This window comes from Callithrix jacchus, chromosome 3 (genome assembly GCF_049354715.1).
Source record: "Callithrix jacchus isolate 240 chromosome 3, calJac240_pri, whole genome shotgun sequence".
Lineage (NCBI taxonomy): Eukaryota > Metazoa > Chordata > Mammalia > Primates > Cebidae > Callithrix > Callithrix jacchus.
Window position 1 is genome coordinate 44005597 of NC_133504.1, and position 22571 is coordinate 44028167.

The 22571-nt window shown below is 43.9% G+C and overlaps 1 protein-coding gene across 1 annotated transcript in view; it reads left to right on the top strand.

Moving 5' to 3' along the window:
* The first annotated feature begins 6799 nt into the window (after positions 1-6799).
* Positions 6800-22571, top strand: part of TMEM154 (transmembrane protein 154) — a 59003-nt gene continuing 43231 nt past the window's right edge. Inside the window, exon 1 of the mRNA XM_002745396.6 lies at positions 6800-6956. Within this exon, the coding sequence (XP_002745442.3) occupies positions 6893-6956 (64 nt within the window). The 5' untranslated portion in view covers positions 6800-6892. The remainder of the gene's footprint in view (positions 6957-22571) is intronic.

Here is a 22571-nt window from a genome sequence, read left to right on the forward strand (position 1 = left end):
ACTCAGCCTCACTGTTTTTACAGATAAGGCAAATGAGGCCAAGAGAATCTAATCAGTGAAAAAAGTGACACTGGGACCTTGGAGTTCGGGTGCACAATCCAGCAGGCCCACCGTGTCTCACCACATCCATCCTTCCCTGGAGAGAGTGCGCTGCATTATTACTTAAATAATCATGAATATAAGTGGCAGGATAGTAGATTTAATTCTGTAAACATAATATGTGTTTGGGAGCCCTCAACGCTCTGTGTATACACCTACTTAAATCCACCCAAATTAGGAAATTAGACCATTTGGTCTACAAAAATGAGGCCATTCTAAAATATAAACGTAAAGAGTTAATTCTTAGCTCTTGATCCTCTAAGGGCCAAAGAACCAATGTTGTATTTTAGAGACAACTTTCTCTACCAACTGTTTGGCATTATGGAGGCAATTCTAGAGAAAAACAGGAGTGGGATTGGGGGGTGGAGCATAGGAGGGACCCAGAAATAATTGAAGTTAATCCCGAATAACTGCCAAATCACTAAACTGACTGATTGTATTAGTAAGTGGCCGTATTTGGCTTGCTGCTAGCAAAAGAATTGGAATTCAAAATTGATGCTGTAATAGAAAAATAGAGCAAGTTACCGTTTTCCTGTATCTGAATTTGTCACCTGTGAATTCTATACCTCCAGCCAGTTAGCAGGACTGTAGAGCCAACTGCTAGTATAGGAAACAGTGGAATAATACTGCTAGTTACTATGTATAGAGAAAGATCTGGAAGAACTTGAAAACAGAATAATTTTGGTTCTGCGTTTTATGCATTTTTAGTTTTCTACAACAAACATGTATTGTCTTTGTAAAATAAAAAATAAGTTATTTTAATTGAAAACTAATCACCTGTTACCTTCTCTCATCTGATACAATATTCTCTCAAGTTTTGCTTATTTCTGGCACCACCCACACATATATCCTGGCACTGGGGTTTCTCCTATCATCTTTCCTCTTTCTTTTATTTATTTATTTATTTATTTATTTATAATTATTTATTTTTTTTTTGAGACGGAGTTTTGCTCTTATTACCCAGGCTGGAGTGCAATGGCGCAATCTCAGCTCACCGCAACCTCCGCCTCCTGGGTTCAGGCAATTCTCCTGCCTCAGCCTCCTGAGTAGCTGGGATTACAGGCACGCACCACCATGCCCAGCTAATTTTTTGCATTTTTAGTAGAGACAGGGTTTCACCATGTTGACCAGGATGGTCTCGATCTCTTGACCTCGTGATCCACCCGCCTCGGCCTACCAAAGTGTTGGGATTACAGGTGTGAGCCACCGCGCCCGGCCTTATTTTTATTTTATATTTATTTTTATTTTATTTCTCCAGCCTGGGCAGAAAGGGTCTCCCTCTGCTGCCCAGGCTGGAGTGCAACGGTGCAATCATAGCTCACAGCAGCCTTGAACTCCCAGGCTCCGGTGATCCTCCTGCCTCAGCCTCCTGAGTAGCTGGGACTACAGGTAGGTGCCCCTGTGCCTAATTTTTTTATGTTTTATAGAGACGAGATCTCACTCTATTGCCCAGGCTTTCTTTTCTAATTTGCTATATCCTCCAAATCTTTATTCTTTTGTTTTTTCTAGTTCCATTGCTGTTGAAGATTTAGTTGGCAAGGACACTATCAACTGTGAATCCGTAAAGTCAAATTCAACAGAAAATCAAAAGAACAAACATTGAGGCCACGAATCTGCATGTATCATTCTGGAGTGGACTTTGGTATAAATACTATATATTTATTAATGAGGTATGTCCTACTTGCAAAATATTTGGAGAGACTTGGGGGGAAAAGGCCTTAAGATGTGATTTGGTCAAAAATGAAACACCAATAGAAGAACATCTAGTTCCTTGTAACAGATGCAGGACACCACAGGTGAGCAAGACCAGGGTAATCAAAGTGGGGAGACAGAGACACAACCAGATCTTCTGGATGTATTCTGAGGGGTGTCATGTGGGTGGCAGTAGAGGACAAGCACTTTGTTCAGCTTGGGTTAGGGCGAGGAGGAAGGCTTCCAAGACAGCTCCCTGGAGGAGACCTCCTGAACTAGGTCTAGACAGATGAGTGAGAGTTAGCCAGGAAAAGAAATATTCCTGGAAATAGTAAAGCCACCTCGGCTAATATGAGTTACACAACCAAGCTTAAACTTTTAGTTCCAGGCTTCCTGGCAGTCAAGGCAAAACAGGAAAATACAATATGCTTTTATTTCTTACCTTTGGAGAAAAGGAACCTTTCTAGGAACTAGCAATAATTTCCAGGAACTAACTAACAAATGATTCTCAGGTTTTATCTGTCATGCATAAAAATCCCCCCAAGCATTACAAATGCAGAGTTCTGGACCTCAGCTGTGATGATTCTGAGGCACGATTCTGAGTTCTGACATAGGCACCAGGACTCTGCATTTAACAAACTCCCCCAAATAATTCTGACATAGGTGGCCCCCTCCAGTGCACTTTAAAAAGCACTCCTGTAAAGGGATTCCCACCCCTCAACTTACTCATTTCTCTGTTCTCTGTCCCAAATGCTGAGGATAGACTGGAGAACAAGACAGAGAATGCCGTTGCTCTCAGAGGGAAGCTAAAGGAGGACCGTGGACGCTCACCAGTGAACTGATGATCTGCCTCTTCTCAGATGCATCACAGCACCCTCTAGACCAGAGCTCTGCACTCTGTCCCACGTGTCAACTACCTCTTTAACTCCTAATCACAATCCTTTACAGTTTCCTGTTATGGTGATGAGGCCATCTGCCTAGGCCCTGGAAGACCCTGTCATGGAAGCCCCTAGGATTATCCAAACCTTGAAATAGCTTCTCTGAAGAGTATTAGTATTGGCAGCCAGGATGCAGAGACAGAGACCCCCAAGGGTGGGGACAGGCTGATCGAGATGAACCTGGCTGTGCAGGCTCCAGCTACTCCTGCTTTACACGCAGTGAAATTATTTTCAGCCCCTCTCCTGGCTGTGGCTTCCCTGTACACCGTAAGTTTCAGCCTAATGCTTCTTCCCCAGCCTCTGCCCTGCCTGGCTACCTCTCTGGGCATTCTTTCAGAGCTTGGGACTTTAATCCGCCTCCTCCCTGCATCTTCTTAACTGTCTTCAGCATGATACACAGGCCCCATCTGATGTTACCATCATCTTGTTTGAGGGCCAGCCCATAGCAGCCAAACACCCAGGAGCCATTCACTGCCACCAGCTGGCATTTAGACAGGGAAAGAAGCCCCAGAACATTTGTGTGTGAGTGTCGATGTGAGAATGTGTGTGTGTGAGCATGTGTCCACATTTATGAGCATGTGAGTGTGCCTGTTGGTGTGTGTTGGGAGGCTGGATGTACAAATGGACAATGGCCAAATCATATGCAAAAACAGAACCCAGCAACCAACCCAGGAAACCAATTTATTATTTTCAAGAGCAAGTCCAGGAAGCCAGCCTGCTAGAAATCAAACTTGTAGGAGGTCGGAGCACTATCTGACAGCTTCTCTAATTTTTATCTCCTCTTCTGATCTAGAAGCAGCCACATATGCACCCCCTCACTGATTACTAGAATTTGCTACTGCTTCCCCATGCCAGCAGCCTCCCTTCAAGGCATACCTGAGCCTTCTTTTTTTTTTGTGGGGTGGAATCTCACTCTGTCACCCAGGCTGGAGTGCAATGGCGGGATCTCAGTTCACTGCAACCTCTGCCTCCCAGGTTCAAGTGATTCTCCCACCTCAGCCTCCCAAGTAGCTGGGACTACAGGTACCCACCTCATCATGCCTGGCTAATGTTTGTGTTTTTGTAAAGATGAGGTTTCACTATATTAGCCAGGCTGGTCTTGAACTTTTGACCTCAGGTGATCCACCTGCCTCGGCCTCCAAAGTGCTGGGATTATAGGCATGAGCCACCATGCCCAGTCTTCCTTTTATCCACTATAAAGTTATTTGGGGGAGCTTATTAAAATGAAGAGTCCTGGACCCTATGCCAGAACTATTGAGTCAGAATCACCAGAGCTGAGGTCCAGAACTCTGCATTTGTAATATTTGAGGGGATTTTTATGCATGATAGATAAAACTTGAGAAATTTTTGTTTTCTCACTCCTCAGCCTGCCTTTGGGTCTCTGCCAAAATGCAGTGATGGTGACTGACTTCCTTGCTATGGCAAGCTTGGTTAAATAGCCATTGCTTGGTTTCATTTGCTTGTTCTCATTGGGGTTAGTCTTAGTTTATTTCCACCATGTACATGAATGTGTGTGAGAGGCAACTGTGTGTGTATCTGAGTGCATGTGCACATCTGTGCGTATTGGGAATGGCAGGATTGGAGTGTAAAGAGAAATGTCGGGAAGGCCACCTGCGCTCACTGGAAGATTCTGTTACTTACCTGGATTTGTTCTTTTGGAATCCCTCTTCTGTTATGGCCCATGGAGTTGGTAGGTGGGGGAGGGGGATTAGATGATAGTCACTTCTGTAGTACAGTTAATTGTAAAAGTCAGACTCCTTTGTGTAAAGTAACAAAGAGTCCCTAGACGTGGTAACCAGTATCCTTTCCTGCCCTCCTGAACGTGATGAAGCACCATATTTTTTTCCTGCTTTCAGACACTCAGTGGCAGGCTCCAAAGTGACATTACCTCTGCCTGTGTGCCACTCACTTCCAGGTTCCCCTATGCCCCACAGCTGCGACTGAGGCCCTGACTTCCTGCCACCAGTGCATCGGGATTTAATCTGAGGCCAGGTGGCTACTTGCCCAAATTAATGGTTGCTAAAATTAAAACAGAGGTAAATAGCCCTTTACCTAACACATGGCCTCCCTGGGATTTTAACTGCAGCAAAGAGATCATTGAGGTGCTACCATGTTCTGACCAACGATGGTAATTTTCTTCCCCCTAAGATCAGGTTAATCATCCTAAGAGTCTTAGAGAGCACAGGGGTCAAAAGAAAATTACATGGTTGGGCAGGATTTCTCTGCAGCCCTGGTTTATTTTGTACCCCATTCTGATTTAGGGTCACACTGCTCAGATGCAATGCATAGCATACTTGTTGAAACTGTAATGAACTGTTTGGCCATGCCACGGGGCTCAGCAGAGGGCCACAGAATAAGACAGTCTGTGGTCCAATCCACAGACACTTGACTGAAAAAGCTTCTGCAGGGAGCTGAAGTTGAAGATTAAAGAAACAAAGGCTGACAACCTTGCCCTTGCCAAACATTGGCCTCCAGCCTGGGATTCAACAATGTTTTAATAGCATTTAATAATGCTTAATAGGGCATACATGGTAAAATGAAGAGAACTTCCAAGCCCTGGGCCTGCTCTCTCGCACGTGTGTGCCACAGCTGGGAAAACGCTTGCTGGTACAGGAATAATTGCGACCCCAACTCAGCACCAGCGGGTCTTGGAGCCCGTGGTCTATTCACATGCTCAGCAAGTGTTTAATTAATAGTTCTTTCTCTGTTGTTTTCAAATCAATCATCCAGTTTTGAGCATGTCTATTTTCTCCTGCTGTTTGTTCTGTACTGTCACCTATGGTGCAAAAAGCATATTTTATCAAGAGTTGACTTAATCGCCAGTTTAAAACATTAAATTGCATACTGTAAATTGATTAACAAACTGATCATTACATGAATCATCAACCTATTTCTTGTGGATAAGAACTAAGATAAACAGTGATTAATGACATTGAAAAGCAGCAATGCATTAAAGAAAAAATTAACAGCCATGTCAGGGGCTAAGGAATTCCAGTCACCTCACATGTTTGCACCAACCAGATCACTGAAGACAAGCAACGGGAAGTGGTGACTCAGATGGTAATCTGCAGGGAAAGGTTTAGAGATGAGATGTGTCTGATGCCTCAACACTACCCTTCTCTCCATCTGTCTGTCTCTCTTGGCACCACGATTATGAAACTGCATCCTATATGCTTAGGCCCCAGACCTAAAGCAGGGGGGGGGACCTCCAATAGAACACCCAACACACACTGATCTCCCCTGTATACTAAACACCGCCTTCCTGTATTGTTTTGATTGGGTAGGATTTCCATCCTTATTCTATTTTAATTCAGTCCTATTTTGTTTGTTGTCTGAGAAACTGATTGCCAAGTAAGAAGGAAGGAAGGTGAGATGCAGATTCACCTCTACCTCTACCCTCAGAGCATATTCTCCTTTGGAAATGGACCTTGGAAAGATCATTTCTCTCTGGGGAAGCCCAACATAACATTCAGGTGTGGGTATGGCAGCCACCTTTATCTGGCGTGGGCCTTGGTGGGAGGAAGGCTTTCAAGGTTGGCGGAAGGAGGCTGGAGAGAAGTCTAGTGGTTTTCTGATGATGCAGTTGTCCTTGCTGTCTGGGCCTGTGCTATCCAACACAGCAGCCACTAGCCACGTGGAGTTCAATAAGATTTAAAATTCCATAGGCGCTAGCCTCATTTCCAATGGTGGCTGATGGCTACTGTCCTGGACAGCACAGACGTGGAATATTTCCACCATGGCAGAAAGTTCTACTGTACAGCATGTCCCGAGGCTCTAGGCAGCCCTGGAGCCTCACCTGGGGGATGAGCAAAATCACAGAGTGAGAATGCAGGTGGTCCAGGACCCCTCCCAGTCCCAGATCCCGAATGACATCCGAGCAAAGGACACTGTTGCCCCGGGACGGTTTCAAAAGCTGGAGGCCGAGACTCCAAAGAGCTGGAGAGGCGTGCTAACTGAATCAGTGCTTGAACAGCAACTTCTCTTTTGCAATCCTTGCTGGTCTGACAAGCTCCTGCAGAGTTACATCACTTCCTAAAAAACAGGCAAACACCTCTCCTTCAAGTTAGCACAGACCCAAACAAGCAGGAAACAGGAAATGTTCACGTTTCAGGGAGGCTGCAGCCCGGCGCAGCATCCTGAGCTCGCCGCCAAGGCGAACCGACATGCAGGCTCCCCGCGCAGCCCTGGTCTTCGCCCTGCTGATCGCGCTCGTTCCCGTCGGCCGAGGTAAGCCGACTCCCCTTCCCACTCTCGGGAAGGAGGATCTCGAAGGCTGGTAGGGTGCCCGAGGCTACAGAACTCTGCCGGGGAGGGTGACACCCAGAAAGTGTAATCCTTTCTGTGAAAGAAGTGGAGAAAATTAGAACTCTCTTTTTTGCGGGGCGGGATGGAGGGGGACTTCGCTGCAGCTGTCTAATCTGGCTCCAGCTCTCTCGCTTCACTTAACCCTCCTGCAGTCTTTGTCTTCTAAGATGTGTGGGTCCCTGTAATTTGCCAGCTTTAATGGGCATATTAAGAAAGCTATAAACTTTTTGGCAGTTTATGTTAAAAAGAAAAAAACAAAAGCCTCAATCGGCTGAAATAGAGACATGATTAATTTGCTTTTTAATAGTGTAGGCTGAGAAATCTGCTGGTTCCAAAATCTCCTTGAAAAGCTGGAGTATGAAAATTTACTACTAGAAAGCATACTAAAGAAAAGACAAACTTAAAAAGTAATCAGGAAAGAGTTTACCGGGTACTCCCTCTAACACATCAAGTAAGGTCTTTCATCTACTTTTATTGAACCTTGTTACTTTTACAGATTTTCTTTTTGCATTGATTGATACTAATGAAGATTTTTTTGAAAAAGTAATATGATTGAAGCCAATCAAAGGTATTGGAGAAAACAAAATACTGAATCTCATTATTATGGGCTAAAAGGAACAACTGATTTACGCCGTCGCTATTTGCCACAACAAGCACCAGCACCCTCAGCTGCCTCCCTTGTTGACTTGCCTTTGGGTAAATACACTTGCTGCCCATTGTTTCTGTCAATGAACAGCGACTGCTTCTAGTGTAGGGCAGTATGTCAAGCAAAAGGAAAGTTCTCAAGCTACAGTTCTTTAGATAGAATGGGGGACATCCGCCACAACCTAACAGATGTGACAGCTCCCTGGAGGTCAGCAGCCAGCACCCAGCAACCCCACCCCATCAATTTCTCCTTCCCTGGGTGTTTTCCATGTGGTCTCCCCAGGCATCTGAGGTAGAAAACATAAAGCGGAAGGCAAACCATTCCAACTGAAAAGATGTCTGGTTGAAATGGAGTTTAGTGGTCAGAGTGAGTTTGGAACTGATGTGTTGTTTTATGCCCAATGTTTTGGAGCTGGAAGGGAACTTGAAGATGATGCCACTCAAACCATATTGGGCATACAGGTAAAGAAACGGAAGTGGAAGGAGGCAGATGTCTGGGTCTCGCCACTAGTCAGCTCTTCTGGCTTCTACTCCTGGCTTCTTTGCGCTCCCCCTCCCCACCCAGGGAACCAGTTACTGTCACTGCCAAGAGCTCTGGAACCTTTCCTAGTAGGACATCAGGGAAGCAAAGCCTAGCCATCCTCCCTCCACCTCTGTGCATCACGCAGCACTGCCACAGGTGCCTCAAACACTCCCTTAATAAGAATTCATCTTGCCTGAACTCTTTTTTCTTTTTTCTTTCCATATTCTACCATGCTGTCAAGTTCAAGCCTGAACTTTTTTTTTAAGCTTCTAAAAAATGATTGAATTCTGATGTCTGCAGTTCAGGAGATGCAAAAGGAGAATCCGAAGAGACCCGGTTCAAGTTCCCTTTCTGACACCTGAATCTGATCATGCCCATCTTCCCCTTACAGACCTCTCATTCATGCACCTTCGCTTGCTCCTCATTTTCACCCCTTAGACCCTCACTGTAACCTCCTTCCCATTGGCATTTTTTCCAGGTGTCCTCGCACTCCGTGACTCTTGCCTATAATGAATACATTCTTCTTTCCTACCTAGTGATTTCTTATATCCCCTTAAAAGGCTCAAACTCAATGTGATCTCCTTGATGTCACCTTTCTCTGCCCCTTCCCTGAACCTCTGCTTGTACCTGCTGCTGTGCCCCCGTAGACCTAAACTTCTGCTAATCACTTTGAACCATAATTGCCTCCCAACTGGCTGTGAGCAACTCCAGGAAAAATCCTGTGTAGTTCATCTTTGACTTTCCAAAATCCTGTAAGGGCTCAGCATAAATTAGAAAGTAATTGTTGATAAATATGAAAATGATCCCTAGAATGAATACGAGGCTGATTACGAAAAACTGATAGCTCATGAAAACAGGTAGTGTTGCAATGTAAAGACAAGTCAAAGACGAAAAGTTGCATTTCGGTAGAGTGGGATTTAGCTAATCCCCAATGTGCTGATTGGGCCCTGCCGGGATTCCCAATGTTTGAAAAATGCCCACTTGCAAAAAGCTGTTTAATAAAAGCTGTTCCTTTGAGATGATTAGTCATGGAAAAGGTGACTTTAAATTAAAGATTCTTTAAATTAATTAATGTACATCACTTTTAGCTAATACTGCCTAAGGCTTCAGGATATGAGTTACTTTCAGGGTGTCACAGATGTATACCTGGGGATGTTTGTTAGAAGAATCCAACCTGCAGAATGGCCTGATGTCTTGTTTACAAGCATATTCTGAGATGCATCCCAAATTAAGCTTTCATTAACAACAAGCAGGTAACATGAAATAATATCTGCAGTTGCATGAGACCAGCACCATCACCTCTGAGTCAGTGAACTCTTCTCTTTATCTTATTTTTTTATTATTTTGTTTTTTGAGTTAGGGTTTTGCTCTTGTTCCCTAGGCTGGAGTGCAGAAGTACAATCTTGGCTCACTACAACCTCTGCCTCCTGGGTTCAAGTGATTCTCCTGACTCAGCCTCCTGAGTAGCTGGGATTATAGGCAAATGCCACCACATCCAGTTAATTTTTTTTTTTTTTTTTTGTAGTTTTAGTAGAGACAGGGTTTCACTATGTTGACCAGGCTGGTCTCAAACTCCTGACCTCAGTTGACCCACCCACCTCAGCCTCCCAAAGTACTGGGATTACAGGCGTGAGCCACCGTGCCCGGCCCCTTTTCTCTTCTCTTTATATAAATAGATAGCCTGACATAGAATTGAGTTCTACCCCATGAGGAATAATTCACGTGGAAGTTACCAGGAAAGAAATAAGAAAGCAGCTTTTCTGGGACCGTAACCAAATGGGTGGGCATAAAGGAAAGCTTGGGCCTAGGTGTCTTGGGCGGCGTAGGATCCTAAGAACTTTCAAACTCAAGGAAACATTCTGCTCATGGAGTGAATGGGGTGGGGGTGTCCCTACCTCTGTTCATTACCCTATGCCTGTCAATGTCAACTTAACACTATCATAAAACCAAGAGTGACTTTCTAAATACCAAAAGCATGGGGTTTATTAGCGGCTACAAGCAGAATGGCAGAGGGAGAGCTAACGGGCATGAGGCAGAGACAACGACGCTGTGGCTGTTTTGGTGCCAAACAGAGAGGAATGGGAGATTTTCTGGGTTGGTTTAGAAGAATAAGAGCCACATAAATATTGGATGAATCTTGAGAAGGGGAGAAAGAATAGAAGAAAATACTAGCTATGTAAGTAAGGCTACACATTCCGACACTCTACTATCTCATGTCTAATTTCAATGAACATGGCTGACATCTGCTATTTCCTGGGACAGTGCCAATTTCAAGTATTAATAACAATGGTAGCTAACACATACAGCACTCATTATAGGTCAGGCACTGTTCTAAAGGCTACATACACTAACTCATTTAATTCTCTGAACAACCTTATAAGGTGGGCACTATTATCCCTGTTTTACATTTGAGAAAACTGAGGCACAGAGAGGCTAAGTGATTTGCCCAAGGTCACACAGCTTAGTAGTGAATCTAAGTAAGATTTTGCCTCAGGAGTCCATACTAACCATACTCCATTCTGCCTCTGGGTTTTCAGGCTCTGCCAGGCTACACATCTAGCTTTGGTTTAGAAAACCGTGGTTGTTGAAACTTTCCAGCTGTAGGTGCAGCACAGAACTCTTGGCTGGGCTTTACGGGTCGCTGCATGTTGATTTTAGAGCTGCATTTGTTTGCGCTGGGTCAGACTGGCTGACAGGAAGAGGAATGATGAGAGCTGGGTTAAACCTCGACTGCAGAGGGGAAAGGGAGGGGCTGGAAGAGGTGCAGAGGGCGCACAAGAGAATCTGGGGATTAGTGTATTTAATACTAGAAGCAGGAAAAGCAGAATGTCGAAGCCACTGGGTAAGAGGCTTCTGGGTGTGGGAACCAGAGAGAGGAAGAACAGCCTTCTGTCAGGAAGTCAGTGTGGGAGAGCCCTGCTGAGAACTGGCCCTGATGACCAAATACTCTCAGGGACTTCCCCAAAAACCAGACCAAGAGGACGAGCTCTCAAGTCCTTCTGGGTCTCAAATTCAGAATCCCAGGAAACTGTAAGAGGGAAGATACTGGCTGGGATGGGCTCAATTCTGTAATGAGAGAATGCGACCTGCAGCTTTCCTATCTGTGTGTAGTTTGTACTACTCTCAAAAGTTGGCAAAGACATGGAGAGACAAACTCTGCCCCACTAGTCCGAGGGTAGATTACTTCAGTCACCTTGACTATCATGACAGTCAACCCATCCATTGAGCTTTTAATTTTAGTCATCATTATTTGGCATTTCTAGAAAATCTGTTCTTTCTTTTATACGCATTGTGCCTTGGGGTGTTTTCCCTTCTTTTGTGCCATTATTTTAAACATCTTATTATCTATTTAGTAACTTTTAGCTAAAGTTTGTATAGACATAATCTTGCTGCTTGTCGTATCTGTTGCTTCCCATTCCTTCTTTTTTTTTTTTTTTTTTGAGACGGAGTTACCCAGGCCAGAGTGCAGTGACACCATCTTGGCTTACTGCAACCTCTGCCTCTCAGGTTCAAGCCAGTTATTCTGCCTCAGCCTCCCGAGTAGCTGGGATTACAGGTGCACGCCACCACACCTGGTTGAGTTTTGTATTTTTAGTAGAGACGGGGTTTCACCATGTTGGCCAGGCTAGTCTTAAACTCCTGACCTTGGGTGATCCACCCACCTTGGCCTCCCAAAGTGCTGAGATTACAGGCATGAGCCATTGCAACCAACTTTGCCCCCCATTCTTGATGGAAATTTGGGGGGCCCTGAGGGCAGAACCTGGCACACCAAGGATGGCTCACCCTACTTAATAGAACCCCAAATTATCTGATCCCATCACCAAGCTGCTATAAAGTGCTTTAAGCTCCAATTCTTTTTAAATATAACCCCTGCTTTGTCATCACAAACTAGGAATTGGAAGAAATTGAGACAGGGTGTGCATAAGGGAGCCCATGACTAGATTGGGCCTAAACCCCATCCTTGAATGGGAAGTGGCAGGCATCAGAGGTCAGCTTCCAAGAGCTGCAGGGGAAAGCGACAAAGCCTCCATGAAAGGGTAAGCTGGCAACCAGAGCCAGCAGAGGAGCCAAGTAAGATACCAGAAGTAGGTAACCGATTGCCTCCAAGAAAGAAGAAAGGAATAGATCAATCCAAATTGAAACTCACAGGAGGGCCCAGGTAGCACAGGTGTCGGGATGATGGCAAGATCAGTGTGGGGTAGCTGACCTGACTCTGAACTTTGCCAGTCATTTCAGTGACTTTTTTTTCTTTATACCATAGTCTGAAGTTTCAGCTTTGACTCTTGACCCAGTGAATGGACAGGAGCTCCCTGAAAACATTATATAGCCTGTTAACTCCCTGGACCCACACCTTCGTTGAGGAAATCTTCATGGGTAGATATAACTCCGAATTTCAACTTCCTCTATTAGCTTTCAAAAATATATATATTGCCTGAGCCCTAGGCATTTTCTTGCTTTCTTGAGATTTCTTTATGTATTTAAAAGATTTCTTTTTATATTTTGTTCAGCATTTCTAAGTATTGCACATTGGGAGAATTTTTAGGTTACTACGTTTATCGGTTTATGTGAAAAAGGAAATTTTTCTACACAACCATTCTGGAGAATAATTTGGAAACATTACATAAGCAGAAGATGTTCAGACTCCACAATCCCAAGAATTTACTCCTACAACACTCACAAATGTGCCGTCGAGAGATATGGCTGAGGTTGTTAATGATAGCATTGTTCGTAAAAATGAAAGACAAAACAACATGAAAGCAACCTAAATGTCTATCAACAGAAAAAGGAAAAATAAAATTTAGTGTAGTCACAGAATGAGTACTACAGAACAAGTAAAATTAATGGATTAGAGTCAAATGTATGGTGAATCAGTCTCAAAAGCCATGTTGACAAAAACTTAAAGATTAATAACTTAAAGATTATTATGCAGCTGGGCGTGCTGGCTCATGACTATAATCCCAGCACTTTGGGAGGCAGAGGCAGCGGATCACTTGAAGTCAAGAGTTCAAGACTAGCTTGACCAATGTGGTGAAACCCCATCTCTACTAAAAACACAAAAATTAGCTGGGCATTGTGGCATGCACCTGTAGTCCCAGCTACTCGGGAGGCTGAGGCAGGAGAATCAGTTGAACCCAGGAGGCAATAACTGCAGTGACCCGAGATTGTGCCACTGCGCTCCAGCCTGGGTGACAGAGACTCTGTCTCAAAATTAATAAATAAGTAAGTAAAGTTATTATGCAGAAGTGGGATGGGGAAAAAAAGGAAATAAAGATTATTATGCATAGAATAATTGTATTTATTAAAAATTTTTTTAAATATCCAAAATTATGCTATATATTGCTTAGGAACATAGACATGTTTGAAAAGTGGGAATGATACATAGTAATGTTAGGAGAATATTTACCTTTGATGAGTGAGGAAGAGAAATGAGATCAGGGAGGGGCATAATGAGGACTTCAATTATAGCTAAAATATTGTTTCTGTCAGCAAAAAGATGGCAGTCCAGAGCTCAGCAAACTAAGACCCATGGGCCAAATCCAGCCAGCTTCCCTTTTCCCAAGGCCTTGAGCTAAGATTGATTTTTACATTTGTAAATGGTTATATCTTTAATGTTTATATAAATAAGTGCTGGTATTTGCCTCTTAGTCCAGAAAATCTAAAATGTTTACTCTCCAGCCTTTTAAGAGAACGTTTGCCAACTTCTGCTCTTGTCAATAGGAAAAAATTTAAGATAATTAGGGGATGAGTGCCTTGTTATTTGTTAAAGCATTCTCTATTCTTTTCAGTAGGTATACTTTATTTTTTATCTTTTATTTTTTGAGATGAAGTCTCGCTCTTGTCCCCCAGGCTGGGTGCAATGGCACCATCTCAGCTCACTGCAACCTCCCTCTCCCAGGTTCAAACTATTCTCCTGCCTTAGCCTCCTGAGTAGCTGGGATTACAGGCACCTACCACCATGCCCAGCTAATTTTTGTATTTTTAGTAGAGACAAGGTTTCACCATGTTGGCCAGGCTGGTCTTGAACTCCTGACCTCAAATGATCCTCCCACCTCAGCCTCCCAAAGCGCTGGGATTATAGGCATGAGCCACCATGCCTGGCCCTAGGTATACTTTCATAATGAAAAATAATGAGAGAGGCTGTGAGTTCTTCTCGTCCTCCTCCATCTTTATTTTTCATGTTTCCCAATCTCTTTGAAGGTGGTCAATACGCCTTCATTTTCTCACATTCCATTCATTTCTCATTCCTCTGCCATGTGGCTACTGTGTCAGGTACAGGATTCAAATTGCTCTGTCTCCATCACCAGTGCCACCTAACAGCTAAACCCAAAGGACCCATTTCTGTGCTTAGTTTATGTTTTTCTCCATAGCATTTGTCCTAATTGATCACTGATTGCAGCTCTCCTATCCTTGATCTTCACAATGCTCTTTTCTTCTGGGTCTCCTGCTGTGATTCTGATTGCTTCTTTCCAGTGTTTGGTTATGAATCTTTCTCTACCACCTGCTCATTTCATGTTAATGTTCTTTTCTTTTCTTACTCCTTACGCCAGTCCTGGATCAGCAATTCTCCCACCTCAGCCTCTTGAGTACCTGGGACTACAGGCGCGTGCCACTATACCTGGCTTATTTTTGGCTTTTTGTTGTTGTTGTAGAGATAGGGTCTCCCTATGTTGCTCAGGCTGGTCTTGAACTTTTGGGCTCAAGCCCTCCTCCTACCTAGGCCTCCCAAAGTTCTGGGATTATAGGCTTGGCCACTGAGCCTAGCCACACCCACTTTCATCTTATTCCTGGATTGAAAATTCCCAAATAACCACCTCCAACCAGACCGATCTGCCCAACTCTCAACCTGTATTTTCATCACTAGGTTTCTCTAGACATGTGACAGGGACCTTAAACTCAGCTCCAAAACGATACTCATTCTTTGCTCCCTGCCAGTTCAGACTCTTCCGGAGCCTCACCGAGGCTATTTTCATTAACTTCGTAACTAGTCTTCTTGCCTCTAGTCTCATCTCCAACCCACTTTCATAAAACCTCCAGAGTGATGGTTCTGTAATAAAACTGTAATCGTTTCCTCCTGTAGTCATTACTCAAGGGTTCTTCATCTCAATAGAATTCAATCCCCTTGGCATCATTCCAGGCTAATGATGAGACGGTCCTGAGTCCCTTTCCACTTTACATTTGCCACTTCCCACTTCCCACCCGGAGCCCTATATTACAGCCACTTGAGTGTGCCAAGCTCTGTCGGACCACTGAGGCTTTCAGTATGCTGTGCCCTCAACTGTAACGCCTTTCTCTGCTCTCTTTGAAGAACTCCCCAGGTTCAATTGAATGGTCCACTCCCCTGTACCCGCTGAGCCCCAAAGGCAATGGATGTCTTCCTCCCCGATGTGCTCATGAGACTTTGTATACAAACACATTATGGCATTTATTAATCTATATTATAATTATTGATTTGCATACCATTGTCCCTATTTAACAGTCACTTCCCTGGGAGGCAGAAGATGGTCTCATTGGCCTTTATATGCTGAAGCGTAGAATGGCAACTTGCAGGTTAAGAGGCGCACAACAAAAGTGTAGTGACTGACTCAGTGAATGCACAAACAACATGAAATTTAGCATACGCCCCAAGATTTACTTGTATTTATGACAAGATTATAATCATTTAAATAATGAAATCAACATGTAGCAGTACTTGGATAAATGTTCTTTTTGGTTAACTCAGTATTCATTTAATTTGATTTTTATTTTATTGAGACGAAGTTTCTCTCTGTCACTCAGGCTGGAGTACAGTGGTGTGATCTCTGCTCCTGCAACCTCCAGCTCCCAGGTTCAAGTGATTCTCCTGCCTCAGCCTCCCAAGTAGCTGGGATTACAGGCATCTGCCACCAAGCCTGGCTAATTTTTTTGTATTTTCAGTAGAGACAGGGTTTCACCATGTTGGCCAGGCTGGTCTCAAATTCCTGACCTCAAGTGATCCGTCCACCTCAGCCTCCCAAAATTCTGGAATTACAGATTACAGCTGTGAGCCACTGCACCCAGCCTCCCAAATCTTTTAATATGTGAACAGTTGACTTCTGTCTCTTCAAAACAATTATTACACTCTTGACTCCCCCACCACCACCCTACCCTCAACTGTCCTGGAGAGAGTACTATGTAGCTGCAGAGAAAACGTTTTTACCCACTTTCTCAATATATGAACACAAGTTCAGACCCAGAAAAATACACATTAAGTGGCAAAATTATTTACAGAAAGAACACACAGTTACAAGCATTTTGGGGAGATAATTGAAAGGAAAACAAAGGAAATATAGTTCCATAGATACTTAGCTTCAAGCCAGTAAGAGCTGATGTGATAACTTTAAAAATAACTAAAATTTGTGTAACATAAAATTCATGGGAAAATCTACCTCAGTTGTTGAGGAAAACACAGAAATATTTCCTGAGTAATTAAAGAAGGTGGTTAAAAGAAGAGTTATCTAACACAATATTCTGGTCATTGTTCTGGCTTCTTTTCCTTAAAACCAATAAATCTAGTTTGTTTCTGAATTACTTCTATGTTTTCTATGAGTTAGATCCATCGTTGTTATTTTCTACTTTCCACCATGTTGTGATTTTCAGAAATGGGATTCCAATGGTTGCCAAGGTTTGCTGATGTGGTTATTATTCCCTGACAACATGAGACTCATTCACTTAAAAACTGATGTATCCTTTTCTAATACTTACGCTTGCTTGCTTATTTATGATTAAGATTGCCAAATTTAGCAAATAAAATATAGGACACCCAGTTAAATGTGAATTTCAGATAAGCAATACTTTTCTGTAGCATAAGGATTTCCTTTACAATTTACTGTGTTTAGTACAAATATTATATGGGACATACTAATACAAAAAATGTTTCATTGTTTATCTGATACTCAGATTTAACTAGGCGTCCTGTATTTTATCTAGTAGTTTTATTTAAGATGATGATTGTCTTTTATCAAGCAACAACCATCTCTGTGTTGGTCCTGCTTCATCCCTGAGGTCACAGACATGTTGGTTATGTATGCTACGAATTAGAATAATATTTGGGCTGAGACTTACATCAGCCATTCAAATAACAAGAAATCACTTCTGAAAAAAAATTCTGATGATTATTTAGAATAAAACCAGGAATTCAAGAGCAGGTCAACTTAAAAAAATCTATTAATGTAATCACATTAAAAACTAAATTAGGAAAAAATCATAAGATTGTATTAATACATGCACAAGAAAGGCTGACAAAGAGAGTGAGACTAGTATGATGTCAATAGCTCCAGCCATGATACTAAAATTCAGAGTGCTTGAGCCTAGGAGTCTGTTCCGGCTGGAAGGGCAGGATTGATTCTCTTTAATGGTAAAATAGGACCAGAAGCCCAGTGGCTTAAGGGACCTGTTCAAGGCTTAGCTGATCCAAGGAAATCCAACCTGCCATTCTGCTCCTCACACAGCACTTCAAAACCTCAGCAATTTGTTTCCTTCTGCAGCCCCTTGTAGGAAAGCATCAAATGCTGTTGCTCCCATGCTCCTGCCTAGGCTGGCGATAGGGACTCTGGTGCAAGCCTGCCTGTGGATGTCCTCTCCCTGTTGTTCCCCCTTCCCTCTTGGTGGGGACCAAGCCCCTGAGGTGGTAGCCCACAGCGTTCCCCACCTTCCTGTTCTTTAACTTACCACGAACACTTACCTACTATTTATAGTTTCGTTTGTCTCTGTCTTCCAGTTGCTCTCTCTGGCAATGCTGAGGTTGTGCTGAGCTAAGCAAGGAGTGGGATGCCCATGAACCCCATGAAAGAGCCCCCTCACTTATGGAATGGGGTGGCGGTGTCTTTCCACCTGCCTCAGAGGCCAGGTAGGGGCAGATGTCTTGAGGCAAGGGCATGGCTGGGCGTATTTGTTTCCAAGTTACTCTTTCAAATTGTAAATTTGAAATTGGTCCTTGTAAAGAAGAAATAAAATAGAGATATATTAAAGTAGAAAAGTATTCAGTTTGGCAATAACGATCATTTAATAATCCTTTTTTTTTCTTTTCATTTCAAAGCACTTTCATGTCTCTTATCCTATTGATGGTAGGAAGAACTTTTTTAAGGTTTTAAAGTGTATTTGTCTTCTTTCTCACAAAAATACACATTCTTTAAAACTGCTAGGTGCTATAGACTACTGTAAGATTCCAGTGTATAAAACGTAGTCAGGTGGCCAAAAGTGCAGCTTCCCCAAGTGAGTACTCCAAACCAGAAACATCATCAGGGCCTGAGCAAATCTGAATAAATGTGAGCTTTCTTTAACAAGACATCAGAATGAAAAGTTTAAAATGAAAAAGACGTTGGAACATTGTGGGTTCTCCCCCTGTAAAACATGTTTTAATCTGATAGTAAAGGACATTGCTGGTGTGCTTCTCAATTCAAGGAGGTAAAAATATAACAAATCCTCACAAGTAATTTCCCAGAGCAGACCACTACCTGAAAGTGTTTTACCATACAACCTCCTCAAGACTAGAAAAATAATCCCTTCTTTACGTTCTTCTGATGTAAGGCATCATCACCTCTAGTTATCTGGTAGCTGAAGAGAAAAAGCGTAAAAAACACAGGCATTGCTTGATGATCTCACATACCTTTCTATACTTACACACTGCCATTAACCCTCAATGCTTTTGTTGTGTGTCTGTTCAACCACCTATCTATTCTGCCAATATTTTCTTGAAGTAAATTAGTCAGAAAAAAACATATTAGGCGAAGGCTTTCACTTAATAAAATTGAGAAATATGTAGAACAACTGAGCTTATAAGTAAACAGCAATCCCTCCTCTTCCCTAGTCCTGCTCCCAGAGAGAATCAAGTCACCTGTCCTTTACCTGGGGGCAAATGTGTGAACAACCCTCATTGCCCCTGCCAAGAAAAATATAAACACGAAATCTCATCATTTAGGAGGCACAAGCACAAGTTGCTATTAAGCAATTCCGCCATTCTCTAGTATGTTTGAAAAATTTAGATAGCTTTTTGAGAGAAAACCACATTAGATTTCTCTTTCTTTGTGACTAGAGATACACTGTGTATGTATGACTGAAAAGAATTTGTTAGGGGAGGAGGAAATCAGCTCTGGGGAAAAAGGTGAGAGCGTCACTGGCAATTTCACCACAGACCCATCAGGCCTACTGGACATTCCCTTCAGTCATTCCTTCCACACACAGCAGATGGGGCTGCAGGTGATCAGGATATGTACAAAACAGTGGAGGAGACAGAGGGTAGACAAGCACACAGATGAATTAATTTCAGATAATAAATAATAAGTCAGTACCATTTGGAAACCAAGTGAACTAGAGAAAAGTGCAGAGCACTTCAGAGCAGCACTTGCAGTCCATGAGCTTTAGTGTCCTCTCAGCATCATCTGCAGTCCATGAGCAATGGTGTCCCAGCGCCACCGTCTACAGTCTGTGCATAATGGTGTCCCAGCGCCACCGTCTACAGTCTGTGCATAATGGTGTCCCAGCGCCACCGTCTACAGTCTGTGCATAATGGTGTCCCAGCGCCACCGTCTACAGTCTGTGCATAATGGTGTCCCAGCACCACTGTCTACAGTCTGTGCATAATGGTGTCCCAGCACCTCCGTCTACAGTCCATGAGCAATGGTGTCCCAGCACCACCGTCTACAGTCCATGAGCAATGGTGTCCCAGTGCCACCGTCTACAGTCCATGAGCAATGGTGTCCCAGCGCCACCATCTATAGTCCATGAGCAATGGTGTCCCAGTGCCACCGTCTACAGTCCATGAGCAATGGTGTCCCAGTGCTACCGTCTACAGTCCATGAGCAATGGTGTTCCAGTGCCAACATCTACAGTCCATGCATAATGGTGTCCCAGCACCACCGTCTACAGTCCATGAGCAATGGTGTCCCAGTGCCACCATCTACAGTCCATGCATAATGGCGTCCCAGTGCCACCGTCTACAGTCCATCAGCAATGATGTCCCATGCCACCGTCTACAGTCCATGAGCAATGGTGTCCCTGCACCACCATTTGCAGTTCATGCGCAGTGGTGTTCCAGTGCACTCTCTACAGTTCATGCATAATGGTGTCCCAGAGCCACTGTCTGCAGTCCATGAGTAATGCTGTCCTGCACCACCATCTGCGGTCCATGAGTAATGGTGTCCCAGCACCACTGTTTGTGGTCCATGAGTAATGGTGTCCGAGCGCCATTGTCTGCAGTCCATGAGTAATGGTATCCTGCACCACCGTCTGCAGTCCATGAGTAATGGTGTCCCTGCACCACCATCTGCGGTCCATGAGTAATGGTGTCCAAGCGCCACTGTCTGTGGTCCATGAGTAATGGTGTCCTGTACCACCGTCTGCGGTCCATGAGTAATGGTGTCCTGTACCACCGTCTGCGGTCCATGAGTAATGGCGTCCCTGCACCACCGTCTGCGGTCCATGAGTAATGGCGTCCCTGCACCACCATCTGAGGTCCATGAGTAATGGCGTCCCTGCACCACCGTCTGCGGTCCATGAGTAATGGCGTCCTTGCACCACCATCTGCGGTCCATGAGTAATGGTGTCCCAGCACCATCATCTATAGTCTGTGAGCATTGATGTTGCAGCTCCACTGAGCATGGACCGTGAGCAACAGTGTCCAAGTGGTATCATCCATCCACTTGAAGTTAGCATCTCTATGCAAACATAATCAGCCTCCCACAGCCAGGCTGTGTCCTGATGAGTCTGGTATGGTTATTCTCATTTTAGTCCCATTCTGTCCCTGGCTATATCACGATCAGATTCCACAGATGCTGAACAATTGATTTTTAAAAAGAGATCAAGAGTTAAACTAATGGTGCATACTCCATTAGTTTGTTCCCAAAGGCTTCTGTGTAGGCTTCTCTAATCACATTTAAAACTAATGAGGACTGTCTTCATGAACAATGGCAAATTAAAATAAAGTCCACCCAGTTATGATTTAACTCAGTAATTCTCAGCCTAACATGCATACATACTGGAGTTATTTGGGAAGCTTTTAAGAAATACTGTTACCCAGGCCACACCCCCAGATATTCTCAAATAACTAATTTGGTTAGGGCTTAAAAACTTCCCAGGTGATGCTGATGCACAGTAAATGTGGAGAACAACAGGTGTGACTGATAATTAGACACAAGTAAATGAGATTGTTTGAGCAACTTCAGCCAGTATGAACTGCAGACCAGCAGCATCGGCACACCCTGATTTCTTGTTAAAAATGCAAATTCTGGTAGGACTTGGTGGTTCGTGGCTGTAATCCCGGCACTTTGGGAGGCTGAGGGAGGATCACTTGAACCCAGTAGTTTGAGACCAGCCTGGGTAACAAAGTGAGACTCCCTGTCTCTGCAAAACATACAAAAATTAGCCAGACATGGTAGCTCACGTCTGTAGTCCTACCTACTTGGTGGGCTGAGGTGGGAGGATTGCTTGAGCCCAGGAGTGCCAGGCCGCCCTCAGTGAGCCATGTTCATACCACTGCACTTCAGGTTGAGCAACTGAGTGAGACCCTGTCTCACAAAAAAAAAAAAAAAAGCAAATTCTTGGACCCCTCTCCCAGACCTATTACATCACAAACTATAAGACTAAGCTCAGCAAACTGTGCTTTAAGAAGCCCTGTAGGTGTTTCCAATCCACACTAAGGTTTGAGGACCACTGGCTGAAAGCACCAAGCTGTTCTATCAGCAATAAGCTTTTCTGGAGAGGCAGGTTACACCCTGGTATGCATCTCTCTTATTCAGACTTACTCCGAAAGGTATGATGGTCACAGTCCTCTCTCAGTACATCCTAGCTAGACTCTCCCTGGTTTTTAAGACTTTGGTGATGATTTTTAAGCTACTGTGTTCTGGCGATAGAGTTGGCAGCTGCTAGGCAAGCCCTTGGCATCCAAATCCCTCTGATTCTTCTCAAATTCACCAAGAAGGAGCATAGAGGAAAAGACGGGGAATGATACTGTGTGGTTCAGGGGAGGCCAGAAGTGGGCAGGATCTAGAGAAGTGAGTTCCAACTTTGGCTGCATCCTGGAGCCATATGGAAAACTGTAAAAAGTATTGAGGCCTGGGTTCTACCCCTAAAGAGTTTGACTGATTATTGATATTTAGAATAGGGTCCTGCTCTGTTACCCAGGCTAGTGCGCAGTGATGTGATCATAGCTCACTCAGCCTTGAACTGGATTCAAGCAATCTTCCTGCTTCAGCCTCCCCAGAAGCGGTACCCTCAGGTAGTTTGATGTAATGGGTTTGGGGTATGGTGTGGGCGTCAGGCTTTTGAAAGGTGCCTCGGTGATTCTATGCGCAGACTAGGCTGAGAACCACTGGGAGGCTTCTTGGTTTGTTTTTCTCTCCTTCTTCTAACACTAA